General features: G+C 41.1%; 1 protein-coding gene across 1 annotated transcript in view; it reads left to right on the plus strand.

The window, feature by feature from the left end:
* The first annotated feature begins 11,435 nt into the window (after positions 1 to 11,435).
* Positions 11,436 to 23,239, plus strand: part of PPEF2 (protein phosphatase with EF-hand domain 2) — a 44,978-nt gene continuing 33,174 nt past the window's right edge. The window contains exon 1 of the mRNA XM_010594180.3: positions 11,436 to 11,490. Within this exon, the coding sequence (XP_010592482.1) occupies positions 11,436 to 11,490 (55 nt within the window). The remainder of the gene's footprint in view (positions 11,491 to 23,239) is intronic.

A 23,239-nucleotide genomic window follows, 5' to 3' on the forward strand; every position in this document is an offset into this window, starting at 1 on the left:
TGATGCCTCAAGCCTCTATAAGGGAAGGCCTGCAGTTATAAATTCATAAAGAAAATCCTCCTTCTCACCCCTACACAGGCTGAGACAGACATGTTTTATTATCGTTTGTCTCCTTTTGCTGGCAAGCAGATTTTTTTTTTTCCTAGTCTATCCTTGAGGATCCCAGCTTTATATATTTTAACTCCTCATCTTACATGAACTCAAGTTCTTGTCCCTGTATCTCCCACCTCAATGTACTTTCCCAAGTGCCAGTTGTTAAAAACCCAAGGTTCTAAGTTATTGGCACCAGCAAATGCCTGTACAGCAACCATGACTTCAGTGCCTGCTTACCTTTCTGGTTTCCTATTCTCTTTGCTTTTGTCTCTCTGATTTTTCTTCTTGCAAGTTCAGCTAAATATTATTCATTTAAGAGAAATGTTTATCTACCATTTTCAGCAGTTTTGTAGTAGAAAATTTTCTTTCAGGATATGTATCCCTCCAAAGTATCCAGAAATGAAAGAGCTGGTGAGGTGATTTGTAGTTTCAGTGTTCACTCTGTGTATGGTATGGAGAGTGCCTTGGAGGGGGCCAGTAATGGAAAAGTGAAAATCAGTTAAGGTGACATTGTAGTAAAACAGATAAGAAACAAATGTAGCTTGGCCTAAGGTATTTGTATAGGGGATGTAGAGTTGATTCTTAAAATAGCCTCTTTTTTTTTTAAGTATGGAAGGAAGAATTTCCAATTTTCCTAGATTCATACTGTGTACATTCCGTGTTCCAATTATTAATGGATGTTTGCAGCAATTTTTTCTCGTTTTGAGTCGTGCCACATCAGCAAATGAAGGTCCCAAAGCTTGACTCCATCCACATCATTAAGGTTGACTCTACTTTGAGGAGGCAGCTCTTCCCCAGTCATCTTTTGAGTGCATTCCAACATGAGGGACTCATCTTCTGGCCCTATATCAGACAATGTTCTACTGCTATTCGTAAGGTTTTCACTGGCTAATTCTTTTCAAAAGTAGAACACTAGGTCCTTCCTAGTGTGTCTTAGTCTAAAAGCTCAGCTAAAATCTGTCCGCCGTGGGTGACCTTGCTGGTGTTTGAATACTGGTGGCATAGCTTCCAGTATCACAGTAACATGCAAGCCCCAACAGTATAACAACCTAACACATGAAATCGTCAAAAATGAAATGAATGGCGAGTAGCATCTGCTGTCTCAAAAGCTGGTGAGCAGCCATCTAAGATTCCACTGGTCTCACAGTGTCTGGAGTAAGGCAGAATGAAGAAAACCAAAGACACAAGGGAAAGATTAGTCCAAAGGACTAATGGACCACAACTACCTCAGCCTCCACCAGGCTGAGTCCAGCACAATTAGATGGTGCCCAGTTGCCACCACTGACTGCTCTGACAGGGATCACAATAGAGGGTCATGGACTGAGCTGGAGAAAAATGTAGAACAAAATTCTAACCCACACACACTCACACAAAAGACCAGACTTGCTGGTCTGACAGAGACTGGAGAAACTCCAAGAGTATGGAGACATCATTAAAGCTCAGTAATGAAGTCACTCCTGAGGTTCACCCTTAAACTAAAGATTAGACAGGCCCACAAACAAAACAGGACTGAATGGGCACACCAGCCCAAGGGCAAGGATGAGAAGGGAGGAGGGGACAGGAAAACTGGTAATGGGGAACCCAAGGTTGAGAAGGGGAGAGTGTTGACATGTTGTGGGGTTGGCAACTAGTGTTACAAAACAATATGTGTATTAATTGTTTAATGAGAAACTAGTTTGCTCTGTAAACCATCTAAAGTGCAATAAAAAAAATGAAATGGAATGCATAAACATCGAAATCCTAGGCATTAGTGAGCTGAAATGGACTGGTATTGGTCATTTTGAAACAGACAATCATATGGTCTACTATATTGGGAGTGACAACTTGAAGAGGAATGGTGTTGCCTTCACTGTCGAAAGAACATTTCAAGATCTGTCGTGAAGTACAATGTTGTCAGTGATAGGATAATATCCATACGGCTACAAGGAAGACATGTTAATATGACTATTACTCATATTTATGCACCAACCGCTAAGGCCAAAGATGAAGAAACTGAAGATTTTTATCAACTTCTGCAGTCAGAAATTGATCGAACATGTAATCAGTATGCATTGATAATTACTGGTGATTAGAATGTGAAAGTTGGAAAGAAAGAAGGATTGGTAGCTGGAAAATACGGCCTTGGTAATAGAAATGACACTGGAGATCATATGATAGAATTTTGCAAGATCAACGACTTCTTCATTGCAAATACCTTTTTGCAACAACATAAACAGCAGCTATACACGTGGACCTTGCCATATGGAATACCCAGAAATCAAATCGACTACATCTGTGGGAAGAGACAATGGAAAAGCTCAATATCATCAGTCAGAACAAGGCCAGGGGCCGACTGTGAAACAGACCATGAATTGCTTCTATGCAAGTTCAAGTTGAAGCTGAAGAAAATTGGAAAAGCCCACAAGAGCCAAAGTACAACATTGAGTATATCCCGCCTGAATTTAGAGATCATCTCAAGAATAGATTTGATGTATTGAACACTAATGACGGGAGAGCAGACGAGTTATGGAGTGACATCAAGGACATCATACATGAAGAAACCAAGAGGTCATTAAAAAGACAGGAAAGAAAGAAAAGACCAAAATGAATGCCAGAAGAGACTCTGAAAGTTGCTCTTGAATGTGGAGTAGCTAAAGCCAAAGGAAGAAATGATAACGTAAAAGCTGAACAGAAGTTTTCAAAAGGCAGCCCGAGAAGACGAAGTAAAATATTATAATGACATGTGCAAAGACCCAAAGATACGAAACCAAAAGGGAAGAACATACTTAGCATTTCTCAAGCTGAAAGAACTGAAGAAAAAATTTAAGCCTCAAGTTGCAATGTTGAAGGATTCTAGAGGGGTAATATTAAACAATGCAGGAAGCATCAAAAGAAGATGGGAAACATGCACAGAGTCAGTATACCAAAAAGAATTGGTTGACGTACAACCATCTCAGGAGGTAGCATATGATCAGGAACTGATGGTACTGAAGGAAGTGGTCTAAGCTTCACTGAACGCGCTGGCGAAATCAAGGCTCCAGGATTTGACGGAATACCAACTGAGATGTTTCAACAAATGGATGCAGCATTGGAAGTGCTCACTCGTCTATGCCAAGAAATTTGGAAGACGGCTACCTGGCCAACCAACTGGAAGAGACCCATATTTATGCCTATTGCAAAGAAAGGTGATCCAATTGAATGCAGAAACTATTCAACAATATCATTAATGTCAGAAGCAAGTAAAATTTTGCTGAAGATCATTCAAAAGTGACTGCAGAAGTACATCAACAGGAAACTGCCAGAAATTCAAGCTGAATTCAGAAGAGGACCTGGAACCAAGGGTATCATTGCTGATGTCAGATTCGTCCTGGCCGAAAGCAGAGAATACCAGAAAGACGTTTACCTGTGTTTTATTGATTATGCAAAGGCATTCGACTGTGTAGATCATGACAAAGTATGGATACCATTGCGAAGAATGGGAATTCCAGAACACTTAATTGTGCTCATGAGGAACCTTTACATAGATCAAGAGGCAGTAGTTCGGACAGAACAAGGGGATACTGATTGATTTAAAGTCAGGAAAGGTGTGCGCCAGGGTTGTATTTTTTCGCCACACCTATTCAAGCTGTATGCTGAGCAAATAATACGAGAAGCTGGACTATAGGAAGAAGAACGGGGCATCAGGATTGGAGGAAGACTCATTAACAACCTGCGTTATGCAGATGACACAACCTTGCTTGCTGAAAGTGAAGAGGACTTGAAGCACTTACTAATGAAGATCAAAGACCAAAGCCTTCAGCACTGATTGCCCCTCAACATAATGAAAACAAAAATCCTCACAACTGGACCAATGAGCAACTTCATGATAAACGGAGAAAAGATTGAAGTTGTCAAGGATTTCATTTTACTTGGATCCACAATCAACAGCCATGGAAGCAGCAGTCAAGAAATCAAACGACGCGTTGCATTGGGTAAATCTGCTGCAAAGGACCTCTTTAAAGTGTTGAAGAGCAAAGATGTCACCTTGAAGACTAAGGTGCGCCTGACCCAAGCTGTGGTATTTTCAATCGCATCATCTGCGTGTGAAAGCTGGACAATGAATAAGGAAGACGGAAGAAGATTTGACGCCTTCGAATTGCGGTGTTGGTGAAGAATATTGAATATACCGTGGACTGCCAGAAGAACAAACAAATCTGTCTTGGAAGAAGTACAACCAGAATGCTCCTTAGAAGCAAGGATGGCGAGACTGCGTCTTACATACTTTGGACATGTTGTCAGGAGGGATCAGTCTCTGGAGAAGGACATGATGCTTGACAGACTACAGGGTCAGCGGAAAAGAGGAAGACCCTCAAGGAGGCAGATTGACACAGTGGCTGCAACAATGGGCTCAAGCATAACAAAGATTGTAAGGATGGTGCAGGACTGGGCAGTGTTTTGTTCTGTTGTGCATAGCATCTCTATGAGTCAGAACCGACTCAACGACACCTAACAACAACAACAACAACAATATTATTCTTCCGTATGTATGTTAGAATGGTTGCATGACCTATGACAAATCATTGTAGAATTTATGGGCTTTTAGGTTATTTCCAACAATTTATATTCTCACCAATAGTGTATGGAGAGGGCCCTTTCTTTCTACTCTCAATAATACAAGGTTTTATCAGTCTTTCAACTTTTAGTCAATTTGTGGAAAAAAATATTAGTCAACCACTGACAAAATGTGAGCTGATGTGAAAATGTTAATACCAGTTAAGAGAGAATTTAAGGCAAAAAGGATTTAAAAGGGCAGAGTGATATTTTGTTTTGATAAGCGACCTTCTACCAAGGAAATGTAACAGTCATAAACCTCCATGTATTGTGTTTGTATAGTAGTCAATGGCAAATTCATAAGGTGCAGCCTAATATCGAATTCCATAGCTTCAAAACATAAAATGCAAAGACTCAGAAATACAAGGAGAAATTACTATCTGTACTCACGGCCTAGGGTAGCTATGAGTACAAATCGACTCGACATCACTGGGTTTTTTGTTTTTTTTCATAATAGAAATCTTCTTTCAAAGATAGATCAGGAAGAATAAATAAGGATAAAGAAGATTTGAATAACATAGCTAGCAAGCTTGACCTACTGGATATATGTAAGTAAACAAAGTATACATTTCTTTGCAAAATCCCACGGAGTATTAGTATCAACCTGCTCACCACATGAGCGTCTTATATCAATTGAAAAAGTGTAGGAGCAGTGATTAACATTTAGCCTGTATCCAAAGGAAAAAATACCCATAATGGGAGTAAAAATAAAAGGGCAGAATATTTGAATCAAGTTTTGCAAACAGAAAAGCCAGCAACAACAGATGAATGCCTTAGGTCTCTTGTGTGGCTTTCAGTGGAAAACCCCTGTAGCTCTGGAGTCTCCTCTGTGGGCCCCCAGGCCCCTTTGTCTTGTCAGCGCTTCTATTTCTGGCTAAGGAGCTCAGGCTCTAAGATGCGGCTTGGGAAACACAGCCTCCTAATCCAGGAGAGTAAGAAGATTTAGAACTGGGGCGGAAGTGAGAGGAAGAGAAACTGTCTTCAGGAGTTGGGCCTGGGTGTGAGGGAGACACCTCGAACTATGCAACCTCCCCTGTTAAATCCTCCCCTTGGACCTGATCTGACTGAGATGACGCGAGGGGGGAGCCTGGAATGTCCCTCAGGGCTGCGGATGTCCTCATTACCTTACAGGGAAAAGGTATCCCCGACTAAGACTGCACCTTATTTATTAGACCTGTAGGCCTGGAGGAAGTCAGATCAGTCTGGGATCTCGAAGCCAACTCTGAACGCAAGATGGGGATCTTGTCTGTGTGTTAAAGAGGGTTTCTGCCTCACTGTATCTCAGTAAAACTCACCAAAGAAGGTAAGAGCTTTCTTTCTAGCCAGAGGACAGAAATGGATGACATATGAAGGCAACAAACTGAAGTTTTCATGCAGGAAATAAATACAGTTTGGTTTGGGGACTAGTCAGAGAAAAGACCTTTTGTTATCTCATCAGCTCATTCAAGGAGGGCCTTTGCTGTGTGTTTTGGGATCTTCAAGTCTTGGAAGACCAGTCTTCCTTCCATTTCTGGGGTTCACTTAGCAGGCAGATAAACATTTACCTACTTTTTTTTTTTTTTTTTAATGATATCACGTATGGATGAGGCTAAGGCACGTCCTGATGGAGGCAGTGGTGGTTCAGTGGTAGAACTCTTAACTTACACACAGGAGACCTGGGTACATTCCTGACCAGTGCAGCTCATGCGCAGCCGCCATCCGTCTGTCAGTGGAAGCTTGTGTGTTGCTATGATGATAAATAAGTCTCAGTGAAGCTTCCAGACTACGACAATCTAGCAAGAAGGACCTGGTGATCTACTTCCAAAAATCAGCTAATAAAATCTCTGTGGATCACAATGGTTCCATCTGTTTCATTCTGTTGTACTTGGGACCACTGTGAGTTGGGGGCTGACTCATTGTCAGCTAACAAGTCAAACCTTAGAAGAACAGGGAGTCTCATCCATGTGGGTAGGCGTGATTGTTACTTGACAAGACAGTGCTGATGGGACACCAGTAGGCAAAGCAGTCATTCTCATAAAAGGCTGATCCAATCATCTGAGGCTACTGCAGGCTCATTTTCCGTAATCCTGTGAAGTTTTTTGGTTTTTCAGGTTTTTTTTTTTTTCCTGAGAATTATTTTACTTCTCCTTTCTATTTATTTTTTTAGTGACTTTTAGGAACTTTCTCTGCTGGTCTGTAGATGACTTCACTTTCTTCTCTTAAACAACCATACTTAACCAGAGACACTTTCTAATTTCTTTCATATGTGGGAAAATTTTGGAAAATATTATTTACTGATTTTTACATATGAAAGTCGTAACAGAGCTATATAATGTTAAAAATGAAAGTCCCTCCCCAACCCCATCCTCCAGAGGTAATTGCTATTAACAGTTTTGCGTGCGCACTTTGATTTTTATACACTTGCTGACTTCTTTTAATTACGTAAATGAGATCAAATTCAGCATACTGCTCTGCAATTTGATTTTCTTCATATAACAGTATATCTTGGGGGACATTTTCATACCATCACAGGTAGGCTTGCCTTGTTCTTTTTCATGGCTGAATACTATACCACTATTTTTAATGTACCATGATGTATTTATTCAATCCTGACCTGATAAATATTTAAGGTACTTTTTATTTTGGAGGAGGGAGGAATTTAAAGAGATTTCTAAGAAGGTTCCTCACCTGTCCTTCTCATGACAATGACAAGCATTTACAAAGCACTCATATACTAACTTCATTTTACCCTCATTACCAACTGTATAATAGAGTTACCATTATCCATACCAAAACCAAAAAACCAAACCCGTTGCTGTCAAGTTGATTCCAATTCATAGGGAGCCTGTAGAACTGCCCCATAAGGCTTCCAAGGAGCGGTTGGTGGATTCGAACTGCTGACTTTCTGGTTAGAAGCTGAACTCTTTACCACTGAGTCACCAGGGCCCCAATTAGAGAAAGATGAGGTTGCTGAGCCCAGTGCAGTGATCATGTGCACCTTTGCTGTGATAATGGTCACTGGGTGTCCCCTCCCTCCTTCTACATGGTGTGAAAGCCTGTCCTTTCGTCTTTGATTACCCACTGGACATGAATGTGCTTGGTATCCGTTACAACTGGATGTGCTACTGGATTAGAGACTCTATTTCTTTCACCTTTAGAGGTTGTTTTAAATAGCTTATTAGTCCATGATATTATCACTTCCTCAATCAACAGCAATGTCATATTTCTATTTCCAATGGGTTTTTAAAAAAAAAATTTTATTTTCTTTTTTGTTGTTGAAAATATGCACAGCATAACATACAGCAATTCACCAGTTTCTACACGTACAACTTAGTGATATTGATGACATTCTTTGAGTTGTGCAACCATTCTCACCCTCCTTTTCCAAATTGTTCCTCCCCAACTAGCATAAGCTCATTAAGCTTCCTTTCTAAATTTTTAAGTTGCTATTGTTAATTTGATCTCATAAACCAAATCAAATCCGTTGCTGTTGAGTCGATTCCAACTCATAGTGGCCCTAAAGAACAGAGTAGAACTGCCCCATAGGGTTTCCAAGGAGCAGCTGGTGTTTGAACTGCTGACCTTCTGGTTAGCAGCCGAGCTCTTAACCACTGCACCACCAGGACGCCAATCCCAGTTAGACTGTTATTTGAAAGAGCACTGTCCTTAGGGCAGACATTCTTTACTAATTGAGCTAGACTTCCTTTTTTTTTTTCACTAATAAAGCTAAACTATTGTTTGGTTTAAGGAGGCCTTAACCTTAGCACAAAAGTTAAGCACTCAGCTGCTAACCGAAAGGTTGATGGTTCAAACTCACACAGCGTCTCTGCAGGAGAAAAACCTGGCGATCTGCTCCTGTAAAGATTACAGCCTAAAAACTCTGTGGGGTAGTTCTACTCTGTCACATGGGTCACATTGCCATTGACTTGATGGCAACAACAATATTGTTTGCTTTAAAGAAGACTTCAGGGTATATTTTTGTTTTAGGGCTTAAAGATTGTCTCAGGGCAATGGTTTTGGGAGTTCATCTAGTCTCAGTGGCTCCAGAGAGTCTGGATTCCATGAACATTTTAAATTCTTTCAAGGGCTTTTTTACAGGGTAGATGATCGGACAAGGTAGTCTTAATGTATCGAGATTTTTTTTATAAACTCTTGTAAGAAACAAGGTGTCTGAAGGACAAAGGAGGAATTACTTAATAATAACAACTTTTGACCCAGCAATAATTGTTGGTTCATGCTGCATTGGGCTAATATGTCTCTTACTCAAAACCTGTTGCCGTCAAGTTGATTCTGACTTATAGCCACCCTATAGGACAGAGTAGAGCTGTCCCATAGGGTTGTTAAGGCTATAAATCTTCACAGAATCAGACGGCCACATCTTTCTCCTATGGAGTGGCTGGTGAGTTCAAACCACTGACCTTTCGGTTGGAAGCCAGGCACTTAACCACTGTGCCATCAAGGCTTCTTCAGTATGTCTCTTACTGCCTCCTGTATCTGAGGCAGGGACATGTTGTTGGTTGTTGATATTTTAAAAGAAACATGGTGTCAGGTTCAGTCCATGAACATATGGTAAGGCTCTATGATATACTGAGCACTTTAAAGATGTTATTTATAAATTTCCAAGTTACACAGATGAGAAAATGAGTCTCTGAGAGGTGCACAAGTTCAAGTGAGAAACTGATCTCCGCACTTCTAAATACCAGACACTCTTCAATATTCCACAGGACTCTAAAGACAAGTTACCAATGTATCAAAGCAAATTGCAAGTGAGTCGTTGGTGGACTCGATTATTGCTGAAGTCTAAAACTGTTCGGGTCTCTAGGGGGGGTTTGGTTGGTTTGATTGTGATGTCTTCCTGCTTTACTCCATTCTCAGATTTTGGTTTCATGACATTTCTTACAGCTGGTAACCTTTCTGCACACACAAAAAGAGAGTATAGTCTCTCACCTTTCCCCACCCCCACACCTTTGGTTATTTACTCAGAATAAGGTAGTGTAAGCACGGTGAATCTTTCATTTTTCATTTGCAAGGAAAAAGGTAACAATTCTTTGACTAACCCCAATTCAGTAAACTTCAAGAACAAAGGAAGAAGGATGGGGTAGAAGTGAATGAGGGGGAAAAAAAAGATGGAAGTAGAATCTACTCTCTGCGTTAAGTCAGTATTTCTCACATTGCTTCCTGAAGAAGAGCCAGAGAAAGATTGATTCATCTTTGTTGTGTAAAAATTATTATTGTGTAAAGTTTATTCCATTAATAGTTATTGAACCCCTGCTATGTGCCAGGGGATAAAAATGATGAATAAGACAAATTTTGCTCTCAGGGAGCTCATGGTCTACTAATAGTGAAACACAAAAGAGAAAGTTATGATACAGTATTCTTTCTCATGGTTTTCTCTTTTGTGTTTCCCTGTCATTAGACTGGATCTCTGGTGACGCAGTGGTTAAGAGCTTGGCTGCTAACCAAAATGTTGGCAGTTCGAATCCATCAGCTGTTCCTTGAAAATCGTATGGGGCAATTCTACTCTGTCCTATAGGGTCACTATGAGTTGGAATTGACTCAATGGCAATGAGTTTGGGTTTTTTGGATCATTAGACTGCGAGTCTAATCAACACGCATGGAAGCAGCAGTCAAGAAATCAAAGGACGCATCGTATTGGGCAAATATGCTGCAAAAGATCTCTTTAAAGTGTTAAAAAGCAAAGATGTCGCTTTAAGGACTAAGGTGCGCTTGACTCAAATTATGGTGTTACGGGTCGCCTCATACACATGTGAAAGCTGGACAGTAAAGAAGACTGAAGCAAAATTGATGCCTTTGAATTACGGTGTTGGCGAAGAATATTGAATAAACCATGGTCTGCCAGAAGAATGAACAAATCTATCTTGGAAGGAGTACATCCAGAATGCTCATTAGAAGCAAGGATGGCTAGATTTGTTTCACATACTTTAGACATGTTATCAGGGGGACCAGTCCCTGGAGAAGGGCATCATGCTTGGTAGAGTAGAGGGTCAGCAAAATAGAGGAAGACCCTCAACAAGATGTATTGACACAGTGGCTGTAACAATGGGCCCAAGCATAATAACGATCGTCAGCCTGGTGCAGGACCGGACAGTGTTTTGTTCTGTTCTACCTAGGATCCCTATGAGTCGAAACCAATTCAATAGCACCAAACAACAATGACATATTACAGTATTGCAGTGATGGAGATATAAATTGAATATATAGGAGCTCAGAGGAGGCGATGTCCAACTGGCTTCTTTAAGGAAGGTGGTACCTAAAGTGAGCCCTAAAAAAAAAAAAACCAAACCCATTGCCGTAGAGTCGATTCTGACTCATAGCGACCCTATAGGACAGAGTAGAGCTGCCCCATAGAGTTTCCAAGGAGCGCCTGGCGGATTCGAACTGCCAACCTCTTGGTTAGCAGCTGTAGCACTTAACCACTACGCCACCAGGGTTTCCAAAGTGAGTCTTAGGGATGAGTAAAGAAAGAGAAAGGAAAAGCCAGTATAAAGGTTGAAAACACAGGAGAGAGATAGGGTGACAAATGGAGGGAATTCTCAGAGGAGGAATACCTCATGCTCTGAGACCAAAGAAGTGAGGAGGATGTTCTCCCATGATAGTCTTGCAATTTTTTTTTTTTTTTAAATCACACGGGAGACAAGATTCCTACATAATTTGGTCAATATGCACTAACACTCTGCCTGAATTTCCCTGTTACAGATTTCCTTTTGTCAGCTAACAGCCCAGCCTCCCTTGGATCTTCTATGTGATTACTGTACAAGCACTGTAACTGGGCTATGGGGAGCGGCACCTCCACCCAGCATCACTTTGCTTTCCAGAATGCAGAGAAAGGTATGTGGTTTTCACCTCCCAAGCCAGCCAAGGGTGCCCCAGGGCCACCATTGTGTAGGGAGGGGCTGAGGATAGTCCCTAGAGATTCTCATCGTAGAAGCAGGAAACCATTACATTTCTCCTCAAACCAACTCCGAGAAATTTGCTTCTTCTTGGTAAACTATACTTGACAGAATTAAAATTAACTCAGTCAGTCTTGTCCATTGTGGTTCACCACAAACTATACACATGCAAGTGAATGAATTAAGATTTGGCAAAGGGGATGAAAGAGCATTCCACGTAGAGGGTACAGCAGGTATAAAGGTCATGAAGTAGGATGATGTTGAGGCGTATTCACAGAACTGAATGATCATTTTGTTTGGCCTGACCTGAACTAAATAAGGGTGGCATAAGATGAAGCTGCTGAGGTTGGTGGAGGCCTCGTCACTAAGGGTCTTGTAGGATTTAAATTTTATCCTAAAGGCAATGAAGAACCATTGTAGAATTTAAAATAGGGAGTTCTATAATAGGATTTAGATATTTAAAATAACCTGGCAGAGCAATGGTTAAGAGATGGGCTGCTACCTGAAATGTTGGCCATTCCAACCCGCCCAGAGAATCTGCAGGAGAAAAGATTTGGTGATCTGCTCCCCAAAAAATTACAGCCAAGAAAAACTCATGGGACAGTTCTGCCCTATCACGTGGGGTTGCTATGAGCCAGAATCGACTTGATGGCACCTAACGACAACAACAACAATTGGTTTCTGTGAAGAAGGGATTAGAGGATTTAATTGTAGAAGGGAGAAGAGCAGTTTGGAAGCTACTGAAATCATTCAATCAAGAGATGATGATGCCGTAGTCCAGAGTCAGTGGCAGAAGAGTTGGAGAGAAGAGGGTGAATTCTGACAATATTTAGGAGATGGAGTTGATTGGACCCAACTGTTTAGATGTATGGGGTGAGAGAGAAGAACAAATCAGGAATGACTTCCAGGTTTCTGACTAGCAAACTGGGCAGATGATGATGCCAATTAGTGACATAAAAAAGGAGATTCTCCTGCATTGAAAAACAAAAACCAATCCTATTGCTGTCAAGTCATCTCCGACTCATGGAAACCCTATGTGTGTAGGGTACAACTGCGCCCTTTTGGAAGCAGATCACCAGATCTTTCTTCTGAGGTGCTTTTAGGTGGGTTTGAACAGCCAACCTTTTGGGTAGTAGTCAAGTGCTTAACTGGTGTGCTACCTAGGGACTCCTTCTCCTCCATTGTGTTGTTATTGTTAGGTGCTACCAAGTCAGTTTTGACTCATAGCAACCCCATGTGACAGAGTAGAACTGCCCCATAGAGTTTTCTAGGCTGTAATCTTTATGGAAGCAAATTGCCAGGTCTTTCTCCCACAGAGGTGCTAGGTGGGTCCAAACCACCAACATTTCTGGTTAGCAACTGAGAGCTTAACCATTAGGAGAACCAAATTTGGCTGAGGGGAAGATGGTGAGTTTATACAGCCTGGGTTTGAGGTGCTCATGAGACATGCAAGTGGAAGTGCAGAGTAGGCAGTTTCATATTCAGATCTAGATTTCAGAGGCGAGATTCGGCTGCTGATATATACATTTGGAAGGTACTTGAGTTTAGGTAGTCATTGAAGCCATGGGGGTGACTGAGGACCTTGGATGAGAGTAAAGACAGAGCAGCAACCAGGGCCTAGGACGGAGCCATGAGGACCCTCAGCATTTAAGCATCAGGTAGAAGAGAATGAGTCTGCAAAGGAGGCTGAGATGATGTAGCCAGAAATGTAGGAGGAAAATAAGGAGCATGTGGTATCTTACGAGCCAAAAGAAGAGTGTTTCAAGAGTGTGGTCAACCTTCAATGCAGTTGAGATATTAAATAAACGACAAATATGTGTTGAGATATTAAATAAATGACAAATATGTGTATCGGATTTAGTGACATGAAAGTCACTGGTAACGTTGGTAGAATCAATTTCATGCTGGAGGTAAAATCCAGATTATAGCATGGGTTGAGGAGTGATGGAGAAAAGAAAATGGAGAAACCCTTTAAGAATCTTGGGTGAAAAAGTGTTCATATTAAACAGAGGGTCAGTATTATACAACAAGTGGTTAAGAGCCAGACTAACTGGGTTCAAATCTTGGCTCCACCATTAACCAGCTTTGAGGCCCTCTTAATCTTATTGAGTCTTGGTTTCCATACTTTTAAACCATACTTTTAAACTTTTAAACCTACTGTCATATTTACTGTGTTAAATGAGTGAATTAATATAAAGTGCTTAGAACAGCATCTGGCTTATAGTAAGTGTTCTAAATAAGTACTATTCTTGTTGTTAGCTGCTGTCAAGTCGACCAACTCATGGTGACCCCATGCGTTACAGAGTAGAGCTGCTCCATAGAGTTTCCTTGGCTGTGATCTTTACGAAAGCAGTTTACCAGCCCTTTCTTCTGGGGAGCACTGGTTAGGTTTGAGCCAACAAACTAGGTTGGCAGCCAGCTGATTGCAAACCACTCTTGCCACCCAGCACCAAATAAGTTTTAATTACCTATTTTCAAAATTTGTGGGCAGGTTGAGAAACAACCCGATGCTAGCTATTTGTTAATTACCTGAATGATGGGATAGAGGAAGTATTAATAAATAGCCTGTGGTGGTCCCACCAAAATGGGATGTGTGGGGAAAGATGAGTGGGGCAAGAAGAGGTGAGTGGGTAGATACTTTTCTATATTTTGGAGAGTTGTTTTAAAAATCAAACTGAATAAACAAATAAATATAAATAAGATTAAAGAAAATTCAAAGTGGCACTGACCCTTTTGAAAGGTGAATGGTTAGAACAAGCTGCAGACATTCTCAAAAAGCGAGCATTGGCTGGCCAATCTCTGAGGGAAAGATCTAGAATGTAAAACACAACGGTCAGAGGTACAGAGGAAAGTGTAACGAGGGTGGGTATTTGAGTCAGAAGACCTGGGCTCCGCCTTACTCTTCACTGGCTGTGTGAATGCAACAGCAGCACTACTCTTCAAGGACTCTGTACCTCCATCTGTAAAACGCAGACAATAACCGAAGGCAATAGTTATCCTTTTCTAAGTACTTACTACATACCTGGTACTGAGCTAAATCCTTTACGTGCATCATTTTATCTTCTCAGTAGCCCTGTAAAGTACATTTTACTACTTAACAGTTGCAGATATTATTTCCCTTAACCCTTTTCCATATTGTGAGTCTTACATGAAATCATGTATGTGGCAGTGCCTCTGTTCCTCCTGGGTTTTCATCCTAGTCCTTTATTTATTACCTGGCAGTGCACACAAGTCTGATGTGGAGGCCTGCAAGCCTCAACATGATATAGACTTAACTTTTCCAAAATTATTACTTTGGAAAAAGATTAATAGCCTTGATTAATTTACCTTTGGAAAACAGTGACTGTCAATGTGAATGAGGGGGACAGTGTAGGAGGAATAGCATTTAATGTCCTTGGACTGGAAAACCAGGCTGTAGAGAAGCTGGTTCTAACACAAAGAAGAACACAGTAAGTGAGCAAAGCCCAGCTTGAAACTGTAGGACAAGGAGATTACGTTAGGATGGGGAAATGCTGACAGCCGCAGACTCTTAAGATTATGGTGAGGATTATATGAGCTCATATGCCTAAGAGCTTAGAACGGGCCCTAGCACTGAATTAAGAATTCAGTAAAGGTTAGCTGTTTTTATTTACTTGACATTGCATAGCTTCAAAACTCTTTTACACCTGTTAGCCCATCCCAAGTTCTCCTTGTCTTTTTTTACTTCATATTATGAAAATTTTCAAGCATGTAAAAGAGTGGAAGGAATAGTAAAATAAACCCATATTCACATCACCTAGATTTAACGTTGACATTTTGCTATATTTGCTTTATCATATTTTAAACTATTTACAGACTTCATAACATTCATACCATATAGTAGTAAAGCAAGTAACAGTGTATGACATTACACCCCATATTTCAGTATGCATGTCCAAAAGAGGGCATTTCCCTGCATAAACACAATACCGTTATCACTCATAACAAAATTAATAACAATTCCTCAATATCTACCACACATTCACATTTCCCCAACTGGCCTCGAATTGCTTTTTTTAACAGCTTGTTTTTGTTCAAAAGAGAATCCAGTAAAGAACCATGTATTGCATTTAGTTGTTACATCTCTTTAGTCAATTCTGATCTAGAATCATTCCTCCTTACCTTTATTTGTTTGTTTGTTTTCATAACTGACTGGTCGATGAGACCAGACCATTTGTCCTATAGGATGTTCCAATTTCTGGATTCGTCTGAGTGTTTTTAAGTGGTGTCATTTAACTTGTTTCTCTATATTCTGTATTGTCTATAAATGAGAAGTTGTATCTAACCAAATGGGATTCAAGTTAAACATTTTGGCAAGAATATTTCAGAGGTGGTGCTGTGTACTTCATTTTGCATCATACCAAGAGGCACATGTCTGTTTGTCCCACTTTCAATGGTGCTAAGATTGATCTGGGTTGAGGAGATGACACCCAGGTCCCTCCATTGTAACGCTGCATTTTCCCAAGAACACCATGGAGTCGTTTTTGAGACCATGTAGATACCCAACTCCCATCAATCTTTCACTACAGTTTATATCTGCACTGATAATCATTCCTGAATATGTTATTTCATTGTTGCTGTTAGGTGCTGTCAAGTTGACTCAGTCCCTGACTCATGGCGACCCCATGTTCAATAGGATCTAACCATTGTGCTTCACAGAGTTTTCATTGGCTGACTTTAGGAAGTAGATGGCTAGGCCTTTCTTCCTATTCTCTCTTAGTCTGAAAACTCCACTGAAACCTATTCAGCATCATAGCAACACACAGCTTTCACTGACAAATGGGTGATAGCTGCATTTGAGGTGCATTGGCAGAGAATTAAATCCAGGTCTCCCACATGGTCGGTGAGACTTCTTCTTCTTCACCACCATTGCCCCCCTTATTTCATTACCAAAAACCTATTGCCGTTAAGTTGATTCCGACTCATAGTGACCATATTGGACAAAGTAGAACTGCCTCATAGGGTTTCCAAGGCTGTAAATCTTTATGGAAGCAGACTATCACTTCTTTCTCCTGTGGAGCAGCTGGTGGGTTCGAACTACTGACCTTTCAGTTAGCAGCCAAGTGCTTAACCACTGCATCACCAGGGCTCCTTGTTATTTCATTAAGGATTGCAAAATGGTGACTTTATACCTCTGCAATTTCTTCTACTTGTATTAGCTATATCAGTCTTTTGTAATAAACAAACAAGGAAACAACCTGATTTCTTTAAAGTTATATATTTAGTGGATCTTAGTCCATCCGATGCCTTTGAATTATGGTGTTGTGAGGACTATTGAATACACCATGGGCTGTCAGAAGAATGAACAAATCTGTCTTGAAAGAAGTACCACCAGAATGCTCCTTAGAAGCAAGGATAGTGAGACTTCATCTCACTTACTTTGGACATGTTATCAGAAGGGACCAGTCCCTGGAGAAGCGCATCATAGTTGGTAAAGTAGAGGGTCAGTGAAAGAGAGGAAGACCCTCAACAAGATGGATTGACACAATGGCTGCAACAATGGACTCAAACATAGCGACAATTGTGAGGATGGTGCAGGACCAGGCCACATTTCATTCCATCATACATAGGGTCTCTGTGAATTGGAACCAACTTGACAGCACCTAACAACAAATTTCATCTGATGTCCACGGGGTATGTCATCAGGAGGGACCAATTCCTGGAGAAGAACATCATATACTCTCTTGGTCAGAGCAGGCATAGGCCCACCCAGATTCAAGAGTAAACAATATGGTCTACCTCTTGGTGGGAGAAATGTCAAAGAATTATGATCATCTTTTTAATCCTCCACAATTCCAAAGTCAAGTCTACACAACAAGGCACATTCAGAGAAGTATAGTTTTTGTCTTTGTCCCCTCCACTCTGTTCCTTCCCTCCACTTAAAAGTAACTACATTAGTTTTTGGTTTATTCTTCTGGGCGTGTGCGTGTGAGTGTGTGTGTGTGTGTGTATGCATATTCATATTTTCCCCCTTTCTTAGATATATGATTGGTGGTGTTGTTGTTGGTGCTGTTGAGTCATTTTTGATTGAAAGCAACCCCGTGTGTTATGGAGTAGAACTTCCCCATAAAGTTTTCTAGGCTGTAATCTTTATGGAAGCAGATTGCCAGGTCTTTCTCCTGTAGGGCAGCTGAGTGGGTTCGAACAGCCAACCTTTCAGTTTGCAACTGAGCGCTTAACTGGTAATGTCCAGTACATTCTGTCCTGAACCTTGCTTGTTTCACTTAATATATTTTGTAGATTATTCCATAGCAAAATATAGAGATTTTCCTTATTCCTAGAGGTTTTACAGCTCTATAGTACACCACTATATGGCAGAACCATTGTTTTTCAACTAATCTCCCTGTTGACAGATATTTGAATTGTTTCCAGCCTTTTGCTATTACAAATGGTGCTTCATTAAATAGTTTTGTGCATGTGCCTTTTCATATTTTTGTCAGTATTTTTGGTATAGTAGGATTGCTCAGTCAAAGGGTAAGTACCTTTGTAAATTTCTTAGATACTGCCAAATTCCCCTCCAACTGCATTCCCACCAGTAATGTTGAGAGTGTCTGTTTCGTCACAGCCTCATCAACAGAGTGTGTTGCCACGTTTCAGATTTTTGTCAATCTAATGGGTAAGATGTGATATCTCAGAGTAGTTATTAATTTGTATCTCTCTTATTATAAGCAAAGCTGAGCATCTTTTCCTATATCTAAGCCTTGCTCATTTTTTCCTCTGAACTGTCTTTTCATACTTCTTGCACATTTTTTCTATAGAACCTTCGTCCTTTCTCCTTTTTTCTTTATTTTTAAAAGTTCTTTAGTATATAGTAGGGGTATAAATCACAAATATTTTTTCTTTTAGCATCAGCTCAGGGTTTCCTTACAAGGCAAATAACACAAATTCATCCCACACATGGTGCAGACTCAGAATTTCCATCTCATGAGGAACTCTGTTTGAAGTCAGCTCACTCCCTGCTGTGACTCAGGGCTGGGAGGCAGAGATTTATTGGTTCCCACTGTGGAGGAAACTTCCCTAGCTCCTGCCTTTCCACACAGAGCCCAGTTATAGCTCCCTGCTGTGCACAGAGCCTCAGGGCTCCACTGTCCTCCCCAGGTGGGTGTTAAACCCCAGCTGCCAAGACAGGTGTCCAGTCCTGGTTGACTGGGCTGCCTGACTTCAATGCCCTGCTCCTAGCTTTGGCTATGGGTTCTATCTTTCAGTGCCTGCCCCTCGCTTTGGCCATGGATTCTATCTTCATTTCTTACACCTGGAGATTTCCCTTTAATGCTTTTGAGTTCAGCTGTTTGTTAACTTTTTTTTTTCAAGTTAGTTTATACAGCATTTATTGTGTATTAGGGTGTGAGGGCTTCCTACATCTGCTTTTTGTTGTTGTTCTGTGCCGTTGAGTTGATTCCAACTCATAGTGATCCCATATGACAGAGTAGAATTGCCCCATAGAGTTTCCTAGGCTGTAGTCTTTATGGTTCGCAACAATGACAGTCTTTCTGGGAGCAGATCGTCAGGCCTTTTCTCCTGAGGAATGGTTGATCAGTTAGAACTGCAGACCTTTTGGTTAGCAGCCAACCACTCAACCACTGCACCACCAGGCATCTTAAGCATGCCATGTCTAACTGGAAGTCACTATTAGGGCCTCTGTTTTCCGTAAAAGAATGTCATTACATTTTCAATGTTTAACTTTTGTCAAGCTTGTATTTCCCTTAGAGAAAGGTACATCTTAATAAAGGCATTATTTTTCTTTTTCAGTCCAGTTAGTATAGAGAGAGAAGTATTCTTGACAAGGTAACGGAAATAAGAAGGTGTTACAGATTGAATTGTGTCCTCCAAAAATATCTGTCAACTTGGCTAGGCTATGATTCCCAGTATTGAGTGATTGTCCACCATTTTGTCACCTGATTCGATTTTCCTTTGTGTTGTAAATCCTACTTCTATGATATTAAAGAGGTGGGATTAGCGGCAGTTATGTTAATGAGACAAGACTCAATCTACAAGACTGGGTTGTGTTTTAAGTCAATCTCTTTTGAGATATAAAAGAGAGAAGTGAGCAGAGAGACAGGGGACCTCATACAACCAAGAAACGAGACTCAGAAGAATGGCATGTCCTTTGGACCCACGGTTCTAGCGATGAGAAGCTCCTCGACCAGGGGAGATTGATGACAAGGACCTTCCCCCAGAGCCAACAGAAAAGAAAGCGTTCCCCTGGAGCTGACACCCTGAATTCAGACTTCTAGCTTCCTAGACCGTGAGAGAATAAATTTGTTTGTTAAAGCCATCCACTTGTGAGATTTCTGTTATAGCAGCACTAGATAACTAAGGCAGAGGGTAACCATAAAAAAAAAAAAAAAGAAAAAGCCTCTATTCTATTACATTTCTCTTAAATAATACATTAGTTCTACTGTGCTGATTTAATAAATGCAGCATTGTCTTGGTTCACAATTTTCTGACAGTGTTCTTTAACATGGAGTTTTAACAGCCAGCTGTATTTGTAACTTGCACTCTAGGATTTAGTCTAGTTACATGGCCCAAGCATTTTGCATTGTGCTGTTGGGAAGGGATGAGGGATGTCTAATTATCTAGTGCTGCTAATACAAAAATATCACAAGTGGGTGGCTTTAACAAACAAACTTATTTTCTCACAGTTTAGGAAGCTAGAAGTCCAAATTCATGGTGCTGGTTCTAGGGGAAGGCCCTCTCTCTCTTTCTGTCGTCTCTGGGGGAAGGTCCTTATACCTTGGCTCTTTGGTGTTCTTCAAGTGGTGTGGCATGTGTCTTCCCCCATCTCTGCTTCTCTCGCTTGTTTACTCTCTTTTATATCTCAAAGGGGTTTGACTCAAGACACACCCTAATTCTGCCTCATTAACATAATAAACATAACCTAACCCCCAATGACATAATCTAATCCTGCCTCATTAATATAACAAGTATCACCCATTCACAAATGGGATTATAATCACAGGCAGAGGTTAGGATTTACAACATATTTTTGGGGGGACACAATTCAATCCATAACAAAGGGGTTGTTGTTAATTGTTGTTGAATTGGTCTCAACACATGGCGACCCCAGGTACAACAGACTGAAATGTTGCCCAGGCCTGTGCTGTCTTCATTATCATTGGTATGTGTGAGTCTATTTTCACAGCCACTGTGTATTTCAAGTGCTTTCCAACCTAGGGGACTCATCTTGTAGCACTATATTGGACAATATTCTGTTGTGATCATTAGGATTTTCATTGGCTGATTTTCAGAAGTAGATTGCCAGGCCTTTCCTTCTAGTCCATTTTAGTCTAGAAAGCTCTCCTGAACCTGTCCACCATGGGTGACCCTGCTGGTATATGAAATACTGGTAGCATAGCTTCCATGCATCACACCAGTACACAAGCCACCACAGTATAATAAACTGACAGACTAGTGGTAGGTTGAAGGAACTTTGTTGTTAGGTTCCTTTGAGTTTTTCTGACTCATGGTGACCTCATGTGTTGCAGAATAGGACTGCTTCATCGGGGTTTTTTGGCTGTATTCTTCACAGAAGTAGATAGCCGAGTCTTTCTTTGCTGGATGGGTTCGAGCTGACAACTTTTTGGGTAGCAGCCGAGCTCTTAGCCATTGTTGCACCACCAGGGCTCCTGGATAAAGGGGTAGAGGATCTTAAACTGTTCTGCAACTCACAGCTCCCATCTCAACTAAAGCTATGCCAGGCCCCATGTAGAGGTCTGGGAGAAAGAAAAACAGAAGGAGAAAGAGAGGTGTTGCCTGCTTCCCCTGCCCTAAGTTGCTGAAGCAGGACTGAGGACATACGTATATTTAGCGTTGGCAGCACTTGCCTTAAAATTTTCACTGCAAGGTGTTTTGCAAGCAACATTTTCACAGAACCTTGATGTCCACACTCTTCCTCAGCCGTTATTAAAACTTTAGTACACGTAACAAGCATACCTGGGGCTTACTAAACCTGTAGACACCTGGCTTCTATCTGTATAGATTCTGATGCTGTAGGTCTAGGCTGAAGTCCAGAAATATACATGTTTACCAGGAATTCCTGAAGAATCTGTAGCGCATAACCTGGACATTTCATTTACAGTTCTGAACATGGTTTTACAGAATTCAATCAGTAGAACTTCAGCCTCATCATTTATTGTTTAAATGAGTGCCATTGAGAAATACTTATTGTATGAAACCTTTTCCTCCTAGGATATCAAATTTAGCTTTGCCTAAATTCCTCCTCCATTCTCTTTTCCCACCCATCCATTGTCTTTCCTCTTAGGGAAATCAGCAAGAATTCTATTAGCTCCCTAATGCAAGCTAAATACATTAAATCAATCTGTCTACTGTTCACGAGGTTGACCTGAGTGAACTCACAGGGTTTCCTTTGTAATCCAGCTTTATCCACAAATACTCCATTCGTTCAGGTGGCATATCCAGTCCCTGGAGCTTAAGAACACTCTAATTATATATGTGGACAGCTGTCTCTTTCTCTGGCAACAACACCTGACCACAGATCCTAAACCTAGTATGAAGAATTAGACCTGAAAAATAAATACCCCTCACCCCCAGCCTGTGGTACAAGTTCACTTAGCACCAAACCAAACCAAACCGAACCGAACCAAACCAAACCAAACCCATTGCCATCAAGTTGATTCAGACTCACAGTGACCTCATGTGTTACAGAGTAGAACAGCTCCATAGAGTTTTCTTCCCTATAATCTCAGTAGAAGTAGATTGCCAGGTCTTTCTTTTGTGGTACCACTGGCTAGATTTGAACCACCAACCTTTAGGTTAGTAGCTGAGGACAAACGGTTTACGCCACTGAGGACCTTCACCTAGCACAGGTCCTGGCAATAGGAGGCGATCAAAGGCAGCCTGTCAGACCAGATACTGTCAGCACAGTTATGGAGGTGTTTTGATGGGGATATGCAGACGGCCTGCCAGAAGAATGAAAAAATCTGTCTTGGAGCAAGTATAGCCAAAATGTTTCTAGAGGTGAGGATGGCGAGACTTTGTCTTGCTTACTTTGGACACATCATCAGGAGGGACCAATCTTGAGGTAGACATCATGCTTGGTAAAGTAGAGGGTCAGTGAAGGAGGAAGACCCTCAATGAGATGGATTGACATAGTGGCTGCAACAACGGGCTCAAATATAGCAACAATTGTGGGGATGGCACAGGACTGAGCAATGTTTCATTCTGCTATACATAGGGTCACCGTGAGAAGGAACCTACCCAACAACACCTAACGATGTAACAAGATGATAAACCCAAATTTGTTGTCACTGAGTCAATTCTGACGCATAGTGACCCTGTATGACAGAGTAGAACTTCCCCATAGGGTTTCAAGGAGTGGCTGCTGGATTCAAACTGTTGACTTTTCAGTTTGCAGCCCAGCTCTTAACCACTGTACCACAAACAACGTGATAGGGAAGCTTTAAAGCCCACAGGGGTATCAGAGAACCTGGGAATAACAAGAACAGGACCCAGTAAGCACCTATCACCACCTGCCATAATATTACGTATTCATTTATGTATTTATTGTTTGTTTTCTCCAGTCATCATCTAGTCCAGCCCCTTTTCCAGATGCGGACATTGAGTCCAAACAAGGTGACTCACCTGAGGCCACATAGCTAGTCGGGGCAGTTTCAGGCCCAGAATCTAGGTCTCATGACACCTAGTCTATT

This window comes from Loxodonta africana, chromosome 5, assembly GCF_030014295.1.
Source record: "Loxodonta africana isolate mLoxAfr1 chromosome 5, mLoxAfr1.hap2, whole genome shotgun sequence".
Lineage (NCBI taxonomy): Eukaryota > Metazoa > Chordata > Mammalia > Proboscidea > Elephantidae > Loxodonta > Loxodonta africana.